Source organism: Sorex fumeus, unplaced genomic scaffold, assembly GCF_029834395.1.
Source record: "Sorex fumeus unplaced genomic scaffold, SorFum_2.1 ptg000018l, whole genome shotgun sequence".
Classification (NCBI taxonomy): domain Eukaryota; kingdom Metazoa; phylum Chordata; class Mammalia; order Eulipotyphla; family Soricidae; genus Sorex; species Sorex fumeus.
Window position 1 is genome coordinate 21,014,174 of NW_026606075.1, and position 23,564 is coordinate 21,037,737.

Genomic DNA, 23,564 nt, shown 5'->3' on the forward strand with positions numbered 1-23,564 from the left:
ATTAAGTCCCTTACACATATATTTTATAGACTTCTGTGTTTTAACTTCTGTTTCTTGTCTCATTTATTTTGAGTGGGGGTGGGAACTTGGGGGCCACACCCAATGGTCCTAAGTGACTATTCCTGGCTCTGTGCTCGACTTATTCCTACTGTGCTTAGAGAACCACATACTGTATTAGGAATAGAGGCAGAACCAACTACATACATGAACTAACTCTCCAGCCCCTCTCTGCTTCACCTTATAACAACATTCCTTGAAGGAGTGTTCTATACCTACTTTCTCTAATTCCACCCTCCTCCTAGATATGTTTTTTGCCTTTTATCACAGTTACCAATAAATTCCAATTACTACATCCACATTCAGCACTTAGTTATCATTTCACTTGACTTCTTCAACATTTATTCTTTTTTGCCTTTGTTTCCGAGAAAATACATTCTTCTGGTTTTCCATGCACAGCACTAAATGACCACCTACACTCTCTTTTACTGACTTGATATCTTCTTCCTAGCTTCTAAAATGCTTAAAAGTCTCAGGGCTCAGTTCTTGTTCTGCTCCTCGCATTCATCTGTACTTCATTTATAATCTCATTCAGACTAACAACTTTAGGGGGTTTGGGAAATAGCAGAGGTCAGCTTCTGTTCAATATCTGGCACCACATATGGTCCCCTGAGCATTGCCAGGAGTGACCTCTAAGTACGGAACCAGGACTAGCTCTGCACACTGCCAGGTGTGACCCAACCCCTCTCCCCAAATAAACACTAGCCAGCTTTAAGCAATACCTGTGTGCTAATGGAGTCCACATTCATATCCCCAACAAAGATCCTTTTTCTGAGCTCCAGATTCATACTCAACTGGTTACTTACAATCTCCACTTAGATGCCTAATAGCCTCTCACAGTAGGAAAATTCCAAGATGAAAAATCCTCATCTTCTCTTCCCAAACTTGTTCTTGTCTCCATGCAGTTTTGCCTGTTTTTTTTCTTTTTCTAAAAGAATCACTTCAAACTTATCAACAAATATTACTGGTCCTATATTAAAAATGCATAAGAATCCAAACAATAAGTAATTCTATATTACAATCATCTCTGGTTTGAATGATCACAATAGCAAGCTAATTGCCTTCCCTATTACAACCATGAAATCAGCACCACACTGATCTTTCTATAGTTGATTCTCAACAGAGAAGCCACAGAAAGACTTTCAAAGCCTAAATTATATAGCACCACTTTTTTCCTGCTCAAAGTCCCACCAATGTCTCACCACCTCACTCAAGAGCAAAAGCAAACATCTGTAAGCCTCTGTAGTGTCTTTTACCAACACTGACAGTCCTGGGCCACTCCAGGTCAGTTTTCTGTCTACCTCGCTTTTCCTCCTAGAAAATCAGAGGGCTAAAAGGAGAGAGAGAGAGAGAGAGAGAGAGAGAGAGAGAGAGAGAGAGAGAGAGAGAGAGAGAGAGAAGAAAAGTATCTGCTGTAGAAGCAGACCAGGGAGGAGGAGGACTGGCAGAAGAGAAACTGGGGACATAGGTGGTAGGAAATGTACACTTGAGAAGGGATGGGTGTTGAAACATTGTCTAACTGCAACCCCATCAGGAACAACTTTGTAACTGTTTATCTCAGGATGGTTCAGTTTGAAAAACAAAAGAAAGCCAAAGGGTTTACTTCCTTACCAACTTCACATGTTTGCTCAGATATTAACTTTGAGGTTTTCATGAACTGTGTGTGTATGTGTGTATGTATGTGTGTGGAGAAAGAGAAAGAGAGAGAGAGAAAGAGAGAGAGAAAGAGAGAGAGACTCTATATATACACTATGGCACCATAATGAAAACAAACAAACTTGAATTTGGATACTCCAGGTATTATGGAAAGAAGCCCAAAATATATTTTTAAGTGAAATAGCCAACAGTATATTAAATTATGCTGCATTTTGTGTAGAGTAAGACACAAAATTAATACTTGATTCGACCACATCACAAAATACTAAGAGGATATATAGCAGGTCCTAAAATAACCCTGTTTCATTCAACATCATTTCATTGTAACAATGAGGGGAAAAACAATCCTACTGAATGCTAAACAACGTTTATTCAAGGACAGACATTTATTGTATGCGATTTCACTCAAAGACTCAGTTTTTAAGAACCTATCAACAATAACATGTGAGGTCTAACCGTGTAAGAAACTAATAAAAAATGGTGATATGTTGAGAGTGAGGAATTGGAGTTGGCAGAGATGCTTAAGAATGAGAATTGGGATTGTTTGAAATTCACATGCTATTTTGACTTTTGAATATATATATAAATATATTATGTACTCAAAAACAAATCATTAGTCTTGGGGATATGGCTCAGTGATAGAACACACACTTTGCATGTCTGAGGACTTGAGTTTAATTCCCAGTACCACAAAAACAAAAACTAAAATTTTAAGAAAAACACCCAAGTATGATCCATTTTTCCCATTCTTGTTTTTATCCACAGCACACACCCAAGTGTAATATAATACATATTATACTGTTCCATCAAAATTTAAGTTTCATGAAAGAAGGAAATTTTTGTTTTGGTCACTGAAAATGTCTCAGCAGAAAGGACACCATTTATTGAATAAATAAATGTATTAGAGAGCCTTACATTCATCCTAAGTCTTCCTAAAACACTTTCATATAACCACACAAATGACATGTAAAGACCTATTAAGCATCTCATGTATTTCAATTATGAGGCTGATTATTTTCCCAATATACATACACACACAATTAAAAGAAAATATATGTGAAATAGAGAAGAATATCAGAAATATAGGTGCCAAGATTCAAAATTAAAGTATGCAAATTTGAGCTAATCAGAATCCCACAAATGATAATGTTCTTTTTTTTTTTTTTTCAGAATCATGCACTCCTGAAGGTGAATTCATAAAACCTACTCTCATAAGAGTTAAGGCGAACTCAGGTCCTCATGCTGGATTTCAGACCAGTCAACCAATATAAATTGCTGTGGCTGGTGGTGGGGGTGGGAGGGGGCTGAGTGAACTGAGCACCTCTTTTGCCGGCCAACCCCCACCCCAGCCTCTGAAAATAAAAAGTGGAAGTTTTGTAACCATCCAAGGTCTTGGAAGCAATCATTTGGAATTATTTGTATATAACCGAGCAATAGCAAAGCGGGTAGGGCATTTGCCTTGCAAGCAGAGGACCTGGCCGACCTGAGTTCGATTCCTCCACCCCTCTCAGAGAGGTCGGCAAGCTACCAAGAGTATCTCCCCTGCACTGCAAAGCCTGGCAAGCTCCCCGTGAAGGATTTGATATGCCAAACACAGTAACAAGTCTCACAGTGAGACGCTGCAACAGGCACAAAGTACTACAGTGCTACAATTCCAAGAAAGTTTCTTTGCATTTGCAGACTTCGATTTCTCTGTAACCCACAACTAGAAGCATTTTGTGTCACAATTAGTTTTTATTCAGTAAACAAAACTTGAGTATTTTTTTAAACAAACAAATCTTCTTTTATGAACTACAAAAGGGTTTTTTACATGAGTTTTTGTCTAGATAAACCTGTTAAGGGACCGGAGCAACAGTTCAGCGGGTAGACCATCTACCTTGTATGCTGTAAACCTAGGTTCAATCCCCAGCATCCCATATAGTCCCCTGAGCATGGCCAGGAGTAATTCCTGAGTACAGAGCAAGGAGTAACTCCTGAGCATCGCCAGGTGTGTCCCGAAAACAAAAAAAAAAGACAAACCTGTTGAGAAAAATGCTGCTGACATCATCGTGGCTGATGGGTGGCTTCTTGGAGCTGGCCGCCATGCGTAGGGGTCGGAGGAAGCCATTGACCAGGATGTAGAGCTGGTGCACATACTCAGACTCAGCTTCAACCATGGTGAACACAATCTGGTTTCTCTTCCTCATACTCTCAGCATGAGGAGAACAAATGTAATCCTGCACGATGGTCTTCCATTTTCTTCTGCACAACCATCCTCGCATGAAGCTTTGAACCTACAGAACAAAATTAAACAAAACAACTCAGGGAGGTTTGAGACTTATTTGCTTTCTATCTCGTGCCAGGAATTCAACTAGGGGCGCCTTAATCCTTATGCAATCTCTCTGGATTTTTCAGTGGTGAACCCCCAGCCCCAGCACCACAACAAGGAATGGCATTTTCCATATACCAGAATAAGAAGATCATTTAAAAATAAACTTTTTGCAACTTCACAACTTTCCTCCATATCTTAACCTCTAGGTATGCCTATATGAATGCTGAAATATAACCATATGGACCAGTTATTAACATTTCAAGAAATGAATAACACAGAAGCCAATTATTTAACAACATAAAATCTTATTTCAAAAAATGTAATGATGGTGAAAAGAAACACATCATAGCATACAATTTTGAGAAGTGACCACTAAGTCAATGATGGTTGGAGGGATCCTTCAGGATAGGAGATGTGTGCTGAAAGTAGACTAAGGACCAAACATGATGGTTTCTCAGTATCTTTATTGTCAACCATAATGCCCCAAAGGGATGAGAGAGTAAGAAGGAAGGTGCCTGCCACAAAGGCAGGGGGTGGGATGGGGTGGGTGGTGGAGAAGCGGGAGGGATACTAGGAACACTGTGGTAGAAAATGTGCTCTGGTGGAGGGGTGGGTGTTCGATCATTTTAGTACTGAAAGTCAGTCATGAAAGCTTTGTAACTGTATTTCATGGTGATTTAATAAAAAAAATTAAATGCCATCTTGACCATTTCTAAATGAATACTTACTTCAGGAGTATTATATATATATATGAACTATTTACAATAGATCTCTGGAAATTCTTTATCTTGCAAAATTAAACTGCATTCATTAAACAGTAACTGCCTATTTCCATCTTCCCACAGCCACTGGTAAACACCATGCGACTTTCTGGCTCTATGACTCTGATGACTCTAGTTATTTCATCTAAGTGGAGCATACAGCATCTCTTTCTGTTAGAAGCTTATTTAATTTTGTATAATTTCCTAAAGTTTCTGCCACAGAAACATGAATCATATATGTCAGGATTTCTTTGTTTTTAAGGCAGAAAAATATTTCATTGTACTGTATTCCAATATATGGCTGAACCATGTTTTACTCATATATCCATCTTTATCTTTCTCACTTTCTCTTTCTCTCTTCTCCCTCCCTTGTTCCCTTGCTCCCTTTCTCTTTCTTTCTTTCTCTCTTTCTTTCTCTCTTTCTCTTTCTTTCTTTAATCTCTCTTTTTATCTTTCTTCTTTCTCTATTTTCCTCTCCTCCCTCCCTCCCTCCCCCCTCTCTTTCTTTCTTTCTTTCTTTCTTTCTTTCTTTCTTTCTTTCTTTCTTTCTCTCTCTCTCTTACTAGGGGTGCGGAGGTTGGGCCACACCTGGTGGTGCTCAAAGATTATTCTTGGTTCTGAGTTCAGGGGATCCTGGAGGAGCTCAGAGGACCACTCGGAGTCTTTGGGATCAATCTGGGCTGGCTACATACAAGGCAACAAACACTACCCACCTTACAATCTCTCCAGTACCAACCATCTGTCAATTTTTCTCACATTATACATTTAACTCACAATTTATTGTATGTCTCCATTCATTAAAATTTAAGCTCCTTGAAGGCAGGGATTTTTGTTTTGTTTAGAATAAAGGTATTTTTATTATTTCCACCTCTTGGCTTTTGAAAATGATGCAGCAATTAACTTGGGAATGAAATGTCTGAAGAGCGTGTTATCGATTTCTTTGGTGATGTGTACAAATGTAAAGTTGATAGATCACAGAATAGTTTCATTTTTAGTTGCTGAAGGAACTACTATTTTCTATAACAGATGAATCACTGTAGAACTTCAGCAACAGAACCCAAGAATCCAATTTTTCTACTTGCTCATCCACACTGGTATTTCCTTTTTTTTTTTCAGCAGCAGGCAGTCATCTTAATGAGTGTGAGGTGATAGTATATTTCGTGCTTTTGATAATTTTCTGATTCTTAGTGATGGTGAGCATTTTTTAAATGTGTATATTATTTCTCCAAATATGGTATGTAAGTAGTAATTTACAAATTACTCTTTGAAGAAGTACCAAGTCTATAGGCCATTTTAAAATAAGGCTTTGTTAGGTTAATTTGGTTTGGTTCCATTTTGGGGGGCTGTACTTGGCAGTACTCAGGAGTTACACCTGACTCTGTGCTCAGAAATCACTACCAGCAGTGCTTGGAGGACCATGTTGTAGTTGGGATCAAACCCAGACCTCCTGCATGCAAAGCATGCACCCAGTTCATCATTTATCTTCAACTATAACTTTTAGGCATGCCTATAAAAACTATAATTTTTATTTGGCTTAAACAATAACTTTTAGGCATCCGCTCATCACATCTTTTATTTCATGGATGAATAAACTAAATTTCATGATCCACATCATTGCACTAAACTCTAAAGTTGGATGTAGTGTTCTTTCATCTCTTTCATGTTAACTCTGACTCTCTCTCTCCCAGTAAGATGATCAAAACCCACATTAACAATTTGCAGATTATTTTGTGAAAAGAAACAAATAATTAAACAAGTATAACAAATTATAACAATTATAACAAATAATTGAAACAACCAGTTTTATAAAAAAAATAATAGATGCTAAATTCCCAGGTTCTGATTTTGAAAAACAGTGGAATTCCTGAGAAAATGCACTTAGCAGTGTATATTAGCCAACAAGTACAGAACGTGTTTTAAATATCTAGGAAAATACTGGTTGCTGGGAAGACAGGATGGGCACACAACACACACACACAGACACACACAGACACACACAGACACACAGACACACACACACACACACACACCAGTCATTAACCCACAGACTCTGCCTCTATACTTTGGATGAACTTAAACTCTGATCCTTCATTGCCTGACGACCAATAAAATGAGATTTTTCTAATATTAAAACCTTTCTAGATTTAAATTTTATATGGCAATTTATTAGGATTTGGGCTGGAGCAATAGCACAGCGGGTAAGGCGTTTGCCTTGCAAGCAGCCAATATGGCCGACCCGAGTTCGATTCCTCCGCCCCCTCAGAGAGCCCAGCAAGCTACCAAGAGTATCTCGCCAGCACGGCAAAGCCTGGCAAGCTCCCTGTGACGTATTCGCTATGCCAAACACAGTAACAACAAAGTCTCACAGTGGAGATGTTACTGGGCCTGCTCGAGAAAATCAATGAACAACGGGAGGATAGTGACCAGTGACCATTAGGATTTATTATACCTAAGTGACAGATTTAGCAACAAATAGGTTGAAAACTTGTAATTGAAAGCATTAAATCACTACAAAAAATCTTTTTTTAGCATTATTGTTATCTATTTAACACATTCTTAAACTTTTTTATACTACTTCACTACTTCATCTATATGTTCTCCATTATCATGCATTTAAATGGCTGCTTTTATGTTGCAATGTTTAAAATTCTGTCATCTATTTATTGATATGGTCAGCTTTTATCAATCGCATACAGTTGCCTTATATCAAACAATAAAAGTTAACCACATCATCGGGGGTATGGAGCAGCCAGCAGGTCAATCTGTACCTGTGAGCAGCCTGATGATGCCTTCAGACTTCCAGATACCCCAAAATTGCTGCTGTGCCTTTGGCCAGACCCCAACAACTTGGGGCAAAGTTTACCAAGAAAGTAAACAGCCCAAAGTTAGGTATGTGGGAGACACAACTACAAACCACCTCTGGCTCAGCTACACAATTGGAGGCATGGCCTCTCTGGTTCCTGATCTGACTGCTTAACGGCCATGATCTTAGAGACTCAGAAACAAATCTCGAACCCCAATGGCTTTTGGCAGAAATGCATCCAGTCCCTGCAGTAGGTTAGTAGCTGGGCCATCCCAAGTGGGAATAGGTTTTGTGCCTTGGCCTGTTCCCCCTGCCTGCCTGGTGGCGGCCATCCTCCAGAGGCCACTGTACAGTCAGGATTGGGCCTGCAGTGATGAGACACGCGGGGCCTCACAGCATGGGAGTGGAGCCGGCCCTTTCCTTCCCGTCCCAACAAGACCCCGAGTTGCCACCCACGAATGGCCTCTCTGGCTCCTGATCAAGCTGCTTAACGGCCATGATCCCAGAGACTCAGGAACAAATCTCAAAACCCAACGGCTTTTGGCAGAAATGCATCCGGACCCCACAGTAGGTTACTGTCTCCGGGCCACCCCAGGGTGGAAAGGATGCTGTCCCTCCGCCTGCTCCTCCTTGGCGAATCGGTGGCCACCATCCACCAGAGGCCAACAGTGAGGTTTGGGCCCGCAGTGACGAGACACACGGGGCCTCACGGGATGGGGGTGGAACCAGCTCTTTCCTCCCCATACAAATGACACCCTGCTTCGCCGCCCAAAAATGGCCTCTCTGGCTCCTGATCAAGCTGCTTAATGGCCATGATCCCAGAGACTCAGAAACAAATCTCAAAACCCAACGGCTTTTGGCAGAAATGTATCCAGACCCCGCAGTAGGTTACTATCACTGGGCCACCGCAGGGGGGAAAGGGTGCTGTCCCTCCACCAGCTCCCCCTTGGCAGCTTGGTGGCCACCATCGGCCAGAGGCCATTGGACAGTCAGGTTTGGGCCCGCAGTGAGGAGACATGCGGGGCCTCAAGGAATGGGGGTGGAGCCGGCCCGTTTGTCCCCGTCCCAATGAGACCCGGAGTCACCGCCCATGAACGGCCTCTCTGGCTCCTGAACAAGCTGCTTAACGGCTGTGATCCCAGAGAGTCAGGAACAAATCTCAGAACCCGCAAATTTGGGCAAAAATCCTTCCAGATTTATTTGTTAAAATTTCGGAATTTCAAAATCTCGTGGCCACTACTGCAGCCATGTGACATCATATGTTATTCATAACCAGCAATAGAAAACAAATTGTCTACTGTTGCCTTTTCGGCAGATCTGAGTATTGGGCTAAAATCCCAAATAATAATAGTGGGTCTTGTGTCAAAATATTAACTGTAATCAAAGTAGAGAGAGAGTAACTTGGAAATCATCTGCCCCACAGGTAGAGGAGGGTGTGGGATGGGGGTATACTCGGGTTTTTGGTGGTGGACAATGGGCATTGGTGAAGGGACGGGTGTTTCATTGTATGACCAAGACTTAAACCCGAAAACTTTGTAACTGCTCTCACGGTGATTCAATAAATAAAATTATAAAAAATGAAAAAAAAAATTAAGGTGAAGTTCATGCCCAATTCAATCAGCTTAATCAGTAGCTGAATAGCAGTACTTCTGTCACTGTCACTGTCCTCCCGTTGTTCATCGATTTGCTTGAGCGGGCCCAGTAACGTCTCCATCGGAGACTTTATTGTTACTGTGTTTGGCATATCGAATACATCACGGGTAGCTTGCCAGGCTCTGTCGTGCGGGCAAGAAACTCTCGGTAGCTTGCCGGGCTCTCCAAGAGGGGCAGAGGAATCGAACTCGGGTCGGCCATGTTGGCTGCGTGCAAGGCAAATGCCCTACCGCTGTGCTATCGCTCCAGCCCAGCAGTACTTCTACATTAAAAAAAAAAAAATTAACCACATCGTACAGAAGTAGCACTATGTAGCACTGTCCTCCTGTTGTTCATCGATTTGCTCAGGCACCAGTAACATCTCCATTGTGAGACTTTTTACTGTGTTTGGCATATCAAATACACCACAGGGAGCTGGCCAGGCTCTGCCGTGTGGGTGGGATACTCTCAGTAACTTACCGGGCTCTCCAAGAGGGAAAGAGGAATCAAACCCAGTTCAGCTGCGTTCAAGGCAAGCATCTACTTGCTGTGCTATCGCTCCAGCCCATGTGAGAGAAATTATATGCATATCATTTAGAGAGACTTGGGGGTCACCCACAGCCAGCTGTGCTCAGTGGTCATTCCTTGGTGGTGCTCAGAGCATAAATACTGCTCATGGGATTAATCCATGGTTGGCCACATGCAAGGCAGTCACGTTATCCCCAGCACTATCTCCCTGCACCCGATTTGGAGAGACTTATAGAAATAAGAGGAAATTTCTGTGAATTAATGCCAATTTTAATTTTTGTTCCCCCACCCTCTCTCCTCAGCAATGCTCAGAGAGTAGGGGGCCCATCCGGGCCACCCTAGCAGTGTTCAGAGTCCTCCAGAATGACGTCCAACAACGCTGGGGGTGGCATGTGTGGGGATGAAAGGGTGCACTATCTCTCTCTGCTCCAATTTTTAGTCTCTTAAAGTCAAAAAATTGTGTTGATATTAGTCAAGACCAGAACAGAGACATTACTTCATCTGTAAGCACATCTTTTCAAACAGACATTAGTTTGATTTGAGACACAGAGGATAATAGAGTTAATCTCAAAATCTATTTAAATAAGTTGTTTTTATTTTAAAGTTCCTTAAAGAAATCGTTCAATTTTTTGAAATGGGGTCAAAGTGATAGTACAAGGGTTAAGATGCTTGCCTTAACCATAATGTCCAAAAGTAGAGAGTATGGGGAAAATTGTCTGCCATAGAGGGAAGAGGAGGGTTGCAGGCTGCGGGGGGGGGGGGGGGGGGGAGGGGGCGTTGGGTGGATACTGGGGACATTTGCAGTGGAGAATGCACGCTGGTGGAGAGATGGGTGTTCGAACATTGTATGACTGAAACTCAAACATGAAAAGTTTGTGACTGTATCTCACGGTGATTCAATAAAAGAAAAAAAGATGCTTGCCTTATATGTGGCCGGCACTGCTTGCTTCAGTCCCCAAAACCCATATAGTTCCCTGAGCACCACCAAGGGTGATGCCTGAGCACAGCAGGATATGTCCCAAACCAATCTCCACCCCCACCCCACCACACTCCAAAAGGAAGAAAGAGAAAAATAAGAAGAAAGATTTTTAAATGCAAAAAGTATTTATTAATATTCTTCCATTTAACCTAAGTATTTCCAGAAATCAAGTTAATTGAATTTTGTGTTAAATTAACCTACATGTAACAGCTTGCTATTGAAGGAATGACAATCCTATTTATCTTGTAGCACTTAACATAAACCAAATTCACTTAGAATATTTTAATTCTAAGAAAGCAATGGTGGTATTTTTTTCTTAACTCAAAAGGCAAATGTGCCTACTCTGTGTGCAGGAGGCCTGGCTATAATCCCTGACAGCCCTCAGAAGCTGCCACCAAGAAACACACTGGGAGCATCCCGGAGCTTTCGCAGGTGTGCCCTTCCTCAGAAACAAACAAATTGAAACTAAGCCCTAAGAATCATTTGCAGTTCAAAATTCGGAGCTATATTTAGCAAAATTTTTGTTACAACTAAAAGGGAATACAAAAACTCTTCACACATACAAAAGATCTTAAAAGAATTAAGAAGAAGTTTGAAAAGAAAGATTTGTGGTCAAAACGAAATCCAGGTTCAATCCCCAACACAACATCTGGTCCCCCGAGTCCCACTAGAAGTGATTCCTGACTGCAGAGCTAGGAGGAAGCCCTGGGCACAGCCAGATGTCGCCCCAAAACAAAAACAACAACAACAACAACAACAACAAAAATATTTGAAGATATGTATCCACGAAAAGCTCAACAACTGTGAAGCTTTCCAGGTTATAATAATAAACCTGCATTAAATGCATGATACAAGACAAGATTATAAAACTTGAAAATGAGATTGCATAAATCGAGCTCAGCAGACCAGAGTGCCAGTGTCTGGTTCATTGCAAATACCAGACAGTTATAAATGACCCAAAAACGAAAAGATCAGCCAAATATATGGAGGTTAATCAAGCAAGAAACAATGGCAACAAAGCAAAAAAAATCTGAGTACATGTTTTGGTTTACTCAATCTTCTTACATATTAGAGAAAAAAATTGCTACATAGCACTGGAGATTAAATTGGGCTAAAGAAATAGCACAACAAGTAATGAAACTGCCTTGCAAGTAACTGATCCTAATTCACTCCCCAGAACCACAAATGGTCCCCCAACACCACCAAGAATGACCCTTTTTCACAGATCCAGAAGAAAGTCCTGAGCACAGCCAGGTATGGGGTAATCTCCCACCCCAATTAAATGAAACCTCAACAACTGGGTCTCAGCAGAAGAGTACATTCCTCTCATATGTGAGGCAGGCATGCAGGCAGACAAAAAGAGAGAGAGAAGGAGAAAGAGAGAGAGAGAGGAAAATAAAGAGAAAGAGAGAAAGAAAGGGAGAACGAGAAGGAAGGAAGGAAGGAAGGAAGGAAGGAAGGAAGGAAGGAAGGAAGGAAGGAAGGAAGGAGAAAGGAAAAAAGAGGAAGGAAGAAAGAGAGGAAAGAAAAAGAAAGAAAAATAGAGAGGTCAAGAGAGAAAGATACCCCAATTATCAACTTAGCATAAAATCAAAGTAGCATAAAATCAAGAGGTTCAACAACATCAATTAGCCCAGTGGAGAACACTCTTATCTTAAAGTCTAATTTTGGCATCCTTCGCACCGTGTCCAATCGGGGATTCCCCAGAACTAAAAAAAAAAAAAATCAAGCTGAAATATCCCCAAAGCTGGAAATTCCTCAGTTTCCTTACCTTTTTAATCTTTTTGATGTCTGGATCCTCATCCTCTTGATTGCTTTGGTAAGGTCGCATTCGTGCCTTGGTTTTATTAAGAGCAATGATCTAGAACCAAAAATGAGTCCATTTCATAATTTGAAGCAGATTGGATCATAGTCATGGCCCAAAGGAAACTATGCCTTCAATGTAGCCTATGAGATCCTCAGGAAACATCAACATCACCAAATCAAGGAAACATCCAGTTTTTATGCATGTCTCTTCCTTTGAAGCTGAAGCAGGGGAGCATGAACTGGGTACTAAACCCAGCCTGTTTAGTAATACCACTAAGTAAAGCACTACACAAAGTGCTTGAGAGAACTGGGTGAACAGGGATCGAGTGATAGTACAGCAGGTAGGGCACTTGTCTTGCACATAGCAGACCCAGGTTCGATCCACAGCATCCTTTATGGATCCCCAAGCACCTCCAGGAGTAATTCCTAAGCATGGAGCCACGAGGAAGCCCTGACCATGGCTGGGTGTGTTGTTCCAAAAAATAATTGGGTGAGGAAAACATTAGCTCTGAACCTGGCCCTAGCAGCCAGTGAGGACCAAGTCAAACTTGTCTCTGGAGCCTAGTGACATATCAACCACCTTGCTGAAAAGTACAGAATGCCCTGAGTGAACTCAGCTTAAAGCTGTCACTTCTCATGAGCAGTCACTGGTGGTCCAAACAATGCCCAGTACTGTGTACTCTGGGAAAATGGTAACTGCTACGTTGGAACCCAGAAGCCCTAGGGTTCGTCCAAACCAGTCAAGAAAACAAGCAAACAAACAAAAAACCAAAAAGGTTCAGGGAGAATTGAAACCTGGCATCTCTGTACCTCCAATTCTGTGACCTGTAAAGGGGATGAAAAAATGACAGTCAAAAAAAAAAAAAAAACAGTCTCAGAGCCAGGGATTTAGCTCAGTGGTAGAGCGTTTGTCCTGCATATATGAGGCCCTGAGTTCCAGCCCCAGGATGAGATGTCCTCTCAACTACACAAGTAACAAAGCTCACTGGACCACCATTTTTAAGAACCTATTTACCAACACACTTCAGCACATGCTTGACAAACTAAAGGAAGGGGTCATGATTGCCCCTCTGACTTGTCTATGCTTTTTGTCCCCAGCACCAAATACATTTGTCTGCCATTTGCTGGTAGAGAAGTGAGAAAATAAAAGAGTAGGGAACAAATTATGGTCCCTGTCAAGAGACCACACAAGACATACCTGCCACGGATAGTTTTTTAGCTACAATCTATATTCAGACTGAAATAGAATGTCGTGAAGACAGATTAGCACATACAAACAAATATCGGGGAACATCACTTGGTGCTTAGTTTTTCTCATGGAGCAAATGCCAACCTCTTTCACTGAGCAGACAAGCATCTGCTCAAGCTTACTGAGGCAAAGGAAGAACACAATAATTTTGTGTTAAATTACAGTGCTTGATATAGTCTTTTAAAATGCAGGTTAGTTGAGTTTTCTGTTGTTGTTTTCACCAGATCAGATTTCAGGGGTGAATCGAGCAGTTAACACTAATGATACAGTGAACACTGTGAACACTGAGTCTACAACTCATCATCACCAGAGAAGCCTGGAGATGCCAGTTAGAGCAGCTTCTACCCCAACTCTGTCCACCGGGGTGATGGATACAGGCTGCAGTAGGTGGAACCCCTTAAATGTATTTACAGACCCTTTTTAAAAGAAGGTTTTGAGGAAACAAAGAAGAAAATGTCCGGGACTGGTGCGATAGCACAGTAGGTAGGGTATTTGCCTTGCAAGCAGTCAACCTGGGTTGGATTCCCACAACCCATATGGTCCCCTGAGCACTGCCAGGAATAATTCCTGAGTACATGAGTCAGGAGTAATCCCTGTGCAATGGTAGGTGTGACACCCCCCCCCCCAAAAAAAAGATGTCCAACAGCAGTAAAGGTGACAAAAACTCACAAGTGATGCTGAGGAGCCTGCCTTGTTTCCGCAAGCAACAATATCGGTACTAGTAGCTTTTATTCTGCCCCAGTCTAGTGCTTGAAGCAAGAAGATACTTAATGCATCTCTTGTGAGAAAGAGGGGAGCAAGTCTCTGTATTGCTCTATTGCTCTTCAATTACTGTTTCCATGAGAAATGACAGGATGGGGAGGTTGGAGAGAGAGCACAGCGGGTAGGGTGTTTGCCTTGCCTGCGGCTGACCCGGGTTCAATTCCCAGAATCCCATATAGTCCCCCGAGCATCGCCAGGAATAATTCCTGAGTGCATAAGCCAGGAGCAACCTCTGTGCATCGCCGAGTGTGACGCAAAAATAAATAAATAAATATATATATAAATAAATAAATAAAAGAAGTGACAGAATGGTAAGAAAAGACACAGCCAGTTCTCTGCAGAGACAGAGTTTCCTGGGTGAGGGAAAGGACCAGGGGCGACCAGCATGACCACCATGCCAGCTCTCACATGGAATCAGTATCATCCTCCAGGCCAGTGCTTCTAAAACTTTTCACTTGTGACCACTTTTCGCCTGAAAAATGTTCACACAATGTGGGTTCATAAAACAGGCATACAAACCAAACATTTACTGATAGTAGATTACACATTTATTTTAAAACAATTTTCATAACCCCTTCCCCCCACCAACCCACACACCATTCATTTATTCATATAGAGTTTCAGTGTACATTTCATAATTGAGGATCTAGAGAGGTGGGGCTGAGAAGTTAATGTATGAGGCACAAAGGGAACATGGGAGAATCAGGAATTTCAATTTCAGAAAAAACCTGTCCCCCGGGAAATGTCTTATACCTTCCCTGAAAAACACTTTCCAAGAGGTGAGAGCTTATGCTCCCTAGATACAGAAAGTCTCTCTGACTTCTTCCAGCCTGTCCCTAGCTTTCAGACAGACTCACATTGTCATAACTATAAGTGTCAAGCTGAAAATCCATATAGTTCCATAATTCACTGATGAATCAGATTCAGAATAGCAGGAGCACAAAGTGTTAATAAGCATAATATCCTGATATTTTGTGGTAACATATTTACCTAATCCTAGCAGAGACATTATATTCATTTCTAGTACACATCAGTACGTAGGCCATATGGGTGTAGAGAGGGATTAAAGGTTTGCTCTGATAAGCTTTATATAACAGTAAGGAGATACTAATAAAAGTGAAACAATGAGCAGGAATTCTCAGCTGAGAAATACCTCAGATTTAAGTCTTTCGATTTCTGTGTCTTGATCTTCCAGTTGATGCCGGAGTTGGTTAGCTGCAATTTTTTCTGTCTCTACGATCTGAACTAGATGGATGTACTTCTGCATTAAAACTTCCCTCTCAATCAAAATGTCTGCATAACTGGAGAGAAAATCACACAATTAGTCATGAAGATATTGCTCTATTACAGTTCCACCTAGAATAGCATATATTACATTTATACTAGAAGCCATGAACACAGATTGTTTGGCTAACTCTATGTAAATATTAACTTACATCTTCAACTATACAGAATTTACATCATTATTATTTTATAGCTCCTTTACTGAGAGTTCAGTGAATGATGAATGTCATGTATAATTTTATCATAAGTGAGAAAACTGGAAAGAAAATACATTGGGTTTGGGCAAATAGAAGGAAATATGTTGTTTTATAAAGAAATTAGTGAATCTAGGACTAGAAGGATAGTTCAGGGATTAAGGTGCTTACATTGCGTTCCATTAATTTTGGAATCCCCAAATCACATATGGTTCCCCAAACACCACAAGGGGTCATTCTTGAGCACACTGCCAAGAATAGCCCCTGAGCACTACAGGGCATGCCCCCACTGCAAATAAAGGGGAAGGGCAGGGAGGAGAAAGAAGACATTAGTGCATCTCCTTTAACAAAGAAACAATTCTTTCAATGAATAGCACACCCTCGGTTTCCCGGGATGATATTCAAAATATTTCACTCATTAGCTAATAAGGTCAGATCTGCAAGCAAGCAGAATGAATTAGTGACCATCAGAACAGGTACTGGCCAGAAAGAGCAGGTGATCACTTGTTCAGTCTGGCTCTCCTAAGACTGTGAGGCCATTGACTACTTCCTTATAAAACCCAAAGAAGCAAAACATTAATTCCAGATACACACACACACACACACATATATATATGTGTATATGTATATATATATATATATGTATAGATTACTGATGTCCTAATCCCAGCAGGCTAATCTGTGTCCATGCCTTTGACTAAATGTGATAAAGGCAAAATTCTCTCTAAGAGATTCATTATTTATGCCATTATGAAACATCTGGGCTTTTGCTGCCAGATCTTTTTACACTTGTCAGAGTGGTAAAATGTATGTTTCTTCATTAATAGAATCTTTCTCAAACAGTAAAGTAATAGCAGTGATTAATAGCAAATACTATTAACAGTTATCTTGATACTATGCCCTGAGTGTCAAGGATGTATCACTCATCTAACCAATTTAGTAGCCCCATGAAATAAGCTTTATCATTCCAATTGTACAGAGGTAGAATTTGGTACTCACAGAGGTTCACACAAGCTGGTAGGTGACAGAGCTGGAATTCAAATGAACGCCTCTCTGACCCTAAGTGCATGTTCTTAACCACCAACTGAACTGTCTTCAAAACGAAAACCAACATGCTGGATTTAAATAGAAGTCTTGTGGCTAACATTTTTTGAGGTATCTGCCTGATCTTCCACTCACTGGAAACATGGGCCAAAACAGCCATGCTTATACTGCAAAATCTGATTAGATTAAATTGATCAGAACAGAGAAAACTAGCCCAGGCTAATCAAATTAAATTCTTTCTCCTTAGAATCTGGGATTATGTCTAGAAGTGTGGAAGTTTAGGCTGTCATTATTGGGTAGCCATATTTGGCCATATCCACATCAAATTAAATAGAGTCTCCTGAGAAAAAAAGAATAAACCAATTTTCTGGAAGAAAAACAGACAAGAACAATAGGAAGAAGAGCAGCATGAACATGAGGAAACAAAGACAAGGAAGTGTGTCACTATAAAATGAATGCTTAGACACAGAGAGGAGAGGCTGACAGAAAAGGACAGAATAAATTCTAAACAGAAAGGTCGAGAAACAGTACAGGCATTAAGGCATTTGCCTTGCCCACAACCAGCCCAAATTAACAACCTAAAGGAAGATTCCAGTGACTCAGAGAAGTCCTGCTTACTCTTCTAAGGCCATACACACCTGAGTCCACCACACTACATCCTGACTGATACTGACATTATCGACATTTCCACTAAAGCCAAACTGGACTTCATGCAATCAATAATGGACTATCTCTATATCAAGTATATCCCTTGTTTAACTGTATAATGACTAAAACTGAGATATTGGAGAAAGTATTGAGTAACTCTCAGGAGTAACATGGATATGGTCATCATGCACACACATAGGAACCCATGCAGATGACTCCTTAGTACTGAGAGCAACTCAGCACACATGTTACATCACGGCCACTACTGACTAGGACCTTAAACAAAGGCTTCAGATGATCCCTGAGGTTCTCATCCTGCACATTTCTAATTATGAAGCAGCACTGAACAGAGATGCCAGGTAATTATGAAGCCCCTTAGCTCTAGTTTGTTTGCTTTGTTTGTTTGGCAAGGATAGGGGGAACCACACCTAACTGGTTTTCAGGGATTACTACTGGTTCTGAACTCAAGAATCACTTTCGGCATGCTCAAGAGACCATATGGGATGCTGTGGATGGATTCTGGGTCAACTACATACAAGGCGAATGCCCTACCACTACACTGTCTCTGGCCTCTCAGTTCTAATCTTAGAAGATAAAGTTTCACAAACTTTCTTCAACTTTCTCTATTACTGGTTCACTAAACATGCTATTTCATGTCCATGAAATTATTCCGTTCTGAAATTATTTGCTGGGTCTTGCGAGCTGAAAATGGTTACATGCACTCACTTCCTGATGTTGTTTTGAAAATGATAATGGTGTCATTGCAATTTCATTCCATCTTTTTATAAATCAGATGATTGCTCACATTAAAAATGGAAAAAGAAAATCTAAGACAGGAAAGTAATGACTAGCAAGTTTTCTTGTTTCTGATTCTTGCCCTCATATTATCTGGATATTTCACCTTGAGTTCAGTGAAATATTGCAGGCTGTGTCTAAAAACAAAAATTCCCTTTTGAATTTAAACAAGTGTGAAATAGGTGAAATAAGGTTTTTGTTACTTGGAAGTTCAAGACTCTATTACAGAAGACTAATTCTAAAATCACGATTTTGATTCAATCATCTCAACATCCTCAGCACTTACATCATGTGTGTTGTTGGTGTTAGAAGAAAACAAGTGCCAGCAATATTTTTAAGTCACTTGTTCTAAGAAATTACCCCTAAGAGAGTAAAAAGAAAATCTGTGCAAGTTAAATGAGAGGAAAGAAAAAAGAAAAGAAAAAATAAGAGCAAAGTCTCCATAGAAAGAGATCTTGGGGAACATTCAAAAGAAAGTTACTATAATAAGCATTATAATTATTAATCAAGAAAAGTAATTATAATAAACATTCTTCTCTTTCTCATCAATTTTATTAGAAATGTGACAAATTTATTACAAATGTTTTATTTTTTATTAAAAATATTTTAAATCAGCACAATGTTTTATTTCCTCTTATTAAAAAAAAAGTCTGATCAAGGTATACAGTCAAGAGCATACTGATACCTTAGCATATCTGTCACCCTTCATGTCAAAGGCCCCAGGGGAATGCTAGAAACATTGTTTTTTGCTTAAAGAATTAACCATAACAGTATGAAAAGACACAAAAACACACCATTAATGTACTAGAAGTTTTATGAAATCCCAGAAAAAAGAAAACCAAGTAGAATCAGAGCAGAGGAAGATCTAAGTAGAAGAAATCATACCAGGCCACACCTCACACCAGCATGAGTGACAGAAAAACTCAGAACTCAGAATCCACCGAACAAAGAAAGGGGGAGGCAATGTGGTGATTACTTGGACATTTCAGTTAAAGGTTGCCTTCAGGGATAGTACAGAGGCTTAGATACTTGCCTACATGAAGCAGACCTGGTTTGATCCCCAACACCACATACAATCCTCCAAGCATCTCCAGGACTATGCCCTGAGCACTGCGAGAGTGGCCTAAACCCAACCCCAACCCAAAAGAGTGCCTTCAGGACACTTGGAAATTAGGTTTTTTTTCCTTTTCACTGTCTCTTCTGTACCCCCCCCCATTAAAGCAGGAATGGCAGGACAGGTAGCATAGCATGCCCACAGGTGACAGTCTAAGACCTGGAGAAAGAGGGCTCCTCTGAAGAAATCTGGGCTCAGGAAGAAGGAGCTTGGCTTTGCAGCCGAAGGATTGCAGGGGCGGGAGAACGAAGAAACGAAGAGGCAAAAAGGACAGACTGAAATACACTGCGTGACCTTTTTTACTGTGCAAAACACACACATGTTTATTCTGGTCATCAGGAGTCCAGCGCAGGCTTGGTAGAAAGCAGCTTGGGGTCTCACAAGGCTACTACCAACCCAGGTGTTGGTCGGAAACATTCTTCTCTGTAGGTCTGGATGGAAGAAAGCCCATTTCCAAGCCCACTCAGACTCTTGGGGAAATAATGCATTCCTGGAGGGTAGGTAAGGGTCGACTCTTCCATGAGGGTTTTCATCTAACTCAGGTGAAGCCAGGGAAATCTTCCTCAAAGTCAACTGATGGAGGTTTACAATTACCTCTGTAAAAACCCCTTTCCCTGTGCCATATAACAAAACCCAGCTGGAAAATAATCATCCCATCACATCTTTCATATACCTCGTGGCTGGTTACAAGCCACAGGTTCCATACATGTACACTATAGGGTGAGGAATCACCCAGGGCAGAGCCTGAGGCTGCCCTCCTGCTGTCTGCCCACATACCTGGAAAGGAAACCTACACATGCAATGTATACTTGCAGTCACAGCCACCTAGTAAAGCCAGACCAGCCACTAGAATGATCCACAAGCTCTTTCATTTAGATGAAAGGTCACTGACCTCTTGAGAAAACCACCCTCCAAAAAGAAAGGCCTCTGCCTACATGAGGCCAGATAGCCCCTTCCCCAGGTATTCCTGCCTTTGCTATTCTTTTATCTCTATAATCCCTGCCTCTGAAATGTGAATTGGATCTATATGACTCACTTCTAAGGAATAGAACATGACTAAAGTGATGCACTTCATGGTCAGCTTATTAGAAGATACTGGCCTCCATCTTGCTCCCTCTTGCAGTCATGCTAGTTCCATTCTCTGATGGCAGCCAGATGTCATGTAGTAAACTGCTGTACACAGCGGTCCAAGTAGGAGAGGAGAGACTGGTCAACAGTCAGTAAGGAGCTGGGACCTCAATCCAGCAAGAAGTGAATTCAGTCAACAACCAAGTGCCTGGACCTGGAAGCAAATCCTTCTCTCACGGAACTTTCAGATGAAACTTCAGACTTGTTAAACACCATGACTTGTGGGAGGCTTTCCTATAAAGGGACCCAGCTAAATTATGCCTTAATTGCTGAGCCAGGAAAACTGTATAGGGACAATAAATTTTTTTGTATTTGTTGGGCATGGGGGGCTCACCCCAACGTGCTATGGGAATAATCCTGGCTCTGGTCAGGAACCACTCCTCAGGAGACCGTATATGGTGCCAAAAATTGAACCGCAGTTGGCAAAGTAACTATATGCAAAGCAAGTACCTCTTATACTATCTCTCTGGTCACTATTGTTGTAACCCTTATGAAGTAAACTGTTAAGAGGCAATAGATAATAAATACAGCACAAATAAACAAACAGAAGACACACTGTAGAGATGAGGTTAATCCAGCACACAGAGATGTATTACTTCCAGTAAAATAAATAGGTATTTTTCGAGCCATAAGGCAAAGGGAACTGCCATGAATGAAGAACCGGATAACTTCAGTAGGAGTTCTTGAATGTAGAAATCAATCATTCAAACTTTACAGGTCAATGAATGTACATGGCTAAAAACCAAGCTGGGTGGATGGAGAGATCATGAATATTGAACAAAAATGCAAAGAGAAAACTGAGCAATGGGGAGTATACAGAGACAAAAGATCAAGTATCTATCTTAAGGAAACTCTAACAGGGAAAAATAAATCTTGATGGGGATGAAATCAACAAGAAGTGAAAGAAATCACTGTATCATTGTGGTTTCTAGGAAATTATGTATTTGGTTATTCAGATGATCAAAATATATTTCACCCACAGTTTCTGTCTCACACTTCATCAAAAGCCTTGGAATTTCCTGAGTGTTGTGAGAGATAAAGGTGTATCTCCTTATTTCAGCTAAGGAATTTTTGGGAAACACCTGAGAACTAGGTCTGGTTGCTAGAGCAACCAACATGAATAGAGTACAACTTTTGTTTCCATCTCCCTAACCTGTAGGAATGAGGGGCTGGATGTTCAGTTGCCAACTGCCCATATACTCACTAATCATATCTATGTCAAAAACTCTTCATGAAGGGGTGAAAGGAACAAAAAGGAGGTCTTCAGAAAGCTTTCAGATCAATGAACGTGTGACAATCTGGAGGAGAATGTGTGCCTCTTGAGGGCACAGAAACTCTGCCTATTCCCCACACATTACTTTGCCTGGTCCCCACACCTTGCTTTATATAGCTCTTCATCTTGCTGCTCACTCATACTTTTTAAAATCCTTTGTGAAAAACAGACAAAAAATGGGTTTTTGACCCTCTAGGCCAATACTCTCTTTGTACAATTCTTGCAAATTTATCAGATCTGAAGAGGGGTTCAAGGGAAACTTTGGTCTCTAGAGGTGGAGACTCTGTCAAGAAACATGGAAAATAATCTGGATTTATCATGGGCATGGAGAATAATCTGGATTTATGACACACACCTTGTAGTCTGAGGAGAGGGTAGGTATGGAAACATCTATGTTCAGTTGGTCAATTGTGAGGTAACTGTCTGGAACTTGCAGTTAATAGCTGAGGTGGAGAATGGTATCGGAAGTCCAAGCCCTTATCCTGTGGATCCTGATGCTTCAGTGTCAGAACTGTGTGTTGGTGAGGGCGTGCCTCCACATACCCAGTGGAACTGATTCCAGGAACTCAACACCAAACCCTCCCTGAACTTAACAAGGCACAATTTAAATAGAAAGGTTCCCTAAGAGAGACAACAAATAAATAAAAATATTTCATGCTTTGAATATCCTGGTAAAGGGTCAGAAACTCTAAGGATAGAGATAGCCAAGAAAGCTTTCGAGGAGAAACCAAAGGTTATCTAAAGAAAGTGAACTCAAGCTGACTTGCTCCTCATCCGCATGCCAGGCACTGGAACTCTAGATCACAATAAACAACTGAAGTAGAAATACTTTGTACCTAAATAAGAACATCCAGGCATATACCATTAACAGACCAAGTAGAAGTTTCAAAAAAACAGTTTGCTAAACAGAAGGAAAATTATGACAAGGTTCTCTAACCAAACAAAACAGAAAACACAGACTATAAGAATACCAGCCAGAGGAAGAAAAGGAAGCCAGGACCCAAACCCTACTGAATTGTACAAGATTTTCCTCCAGGGAGAAAGTATTTTATTGCATATGAGGACCTTTAATTTTGATATTTGGCTGCATAGTATTTGTATAACCATGAAGTAAATACTCTTTTTTTTTTGCCCTAATGTTCAGGATAAACAACCAATTTAGACAACAAAAATTAGAGATTTTAAATGTGCACTGGTGGAGGGCTGGGTGTTTGATCATTGTATGAATGTAACTCAAACATGAAAGCTTGTAACTTTACCTCACAATGGTTCAATAAAATAAAAAAAGAGAATAAATAATAATGAAAGTAACAAAACCTCATATTAGAGGAGAGAAAAAATCATAAAAAACACATTTAAAGGAGTTGCAGAGCTAGCTCTAAGGATGAGTGCATGCTTTGCATGCTGGATTCAATCCTCTGAGAACCACTGAACATAGAGACAGGAGTAGCTCTATGTATACTAGGTGGGGCCAAACTCCTCCCCCATCTAAAAAAATATAAAAACTAAAACTACATTAAATGTCTCAATTTGCAATCTA

General features: G+C 40.8%; 1 protein-coding gene across 1 annotated transcript in view; it reads right to left on the bottom strand.

The window, feature by feature from the left end:
• The window catches only part of RASGRF2 (Ras protein specific guanine nucleotide releasing factor 2), a 261,112-nt gene that overhangs the window by 147,800 nt on the left and 89,748 nt on the right, over nt 1-23,564 (bottom strand). The window contains exons 3-5 of the mRNA XM_056112497.1: nt 15,698-15,845; nt 12,499-12,588; nt 3,733-3,986 (exon numbers count right to left, since the gene is read on the bottom strand). Of these exons, the coding sequence (XP_055968472.1) occupies nt 3,733-3,986; nt 12,499-12,588; nt 15,698-15,845 (492 nt within the window). The remainder of the gene's footprint in view (nt 1-3,732; nt 3,987-12,498; nt 12,589-15,697; nt 15,846-23,564) is intronic.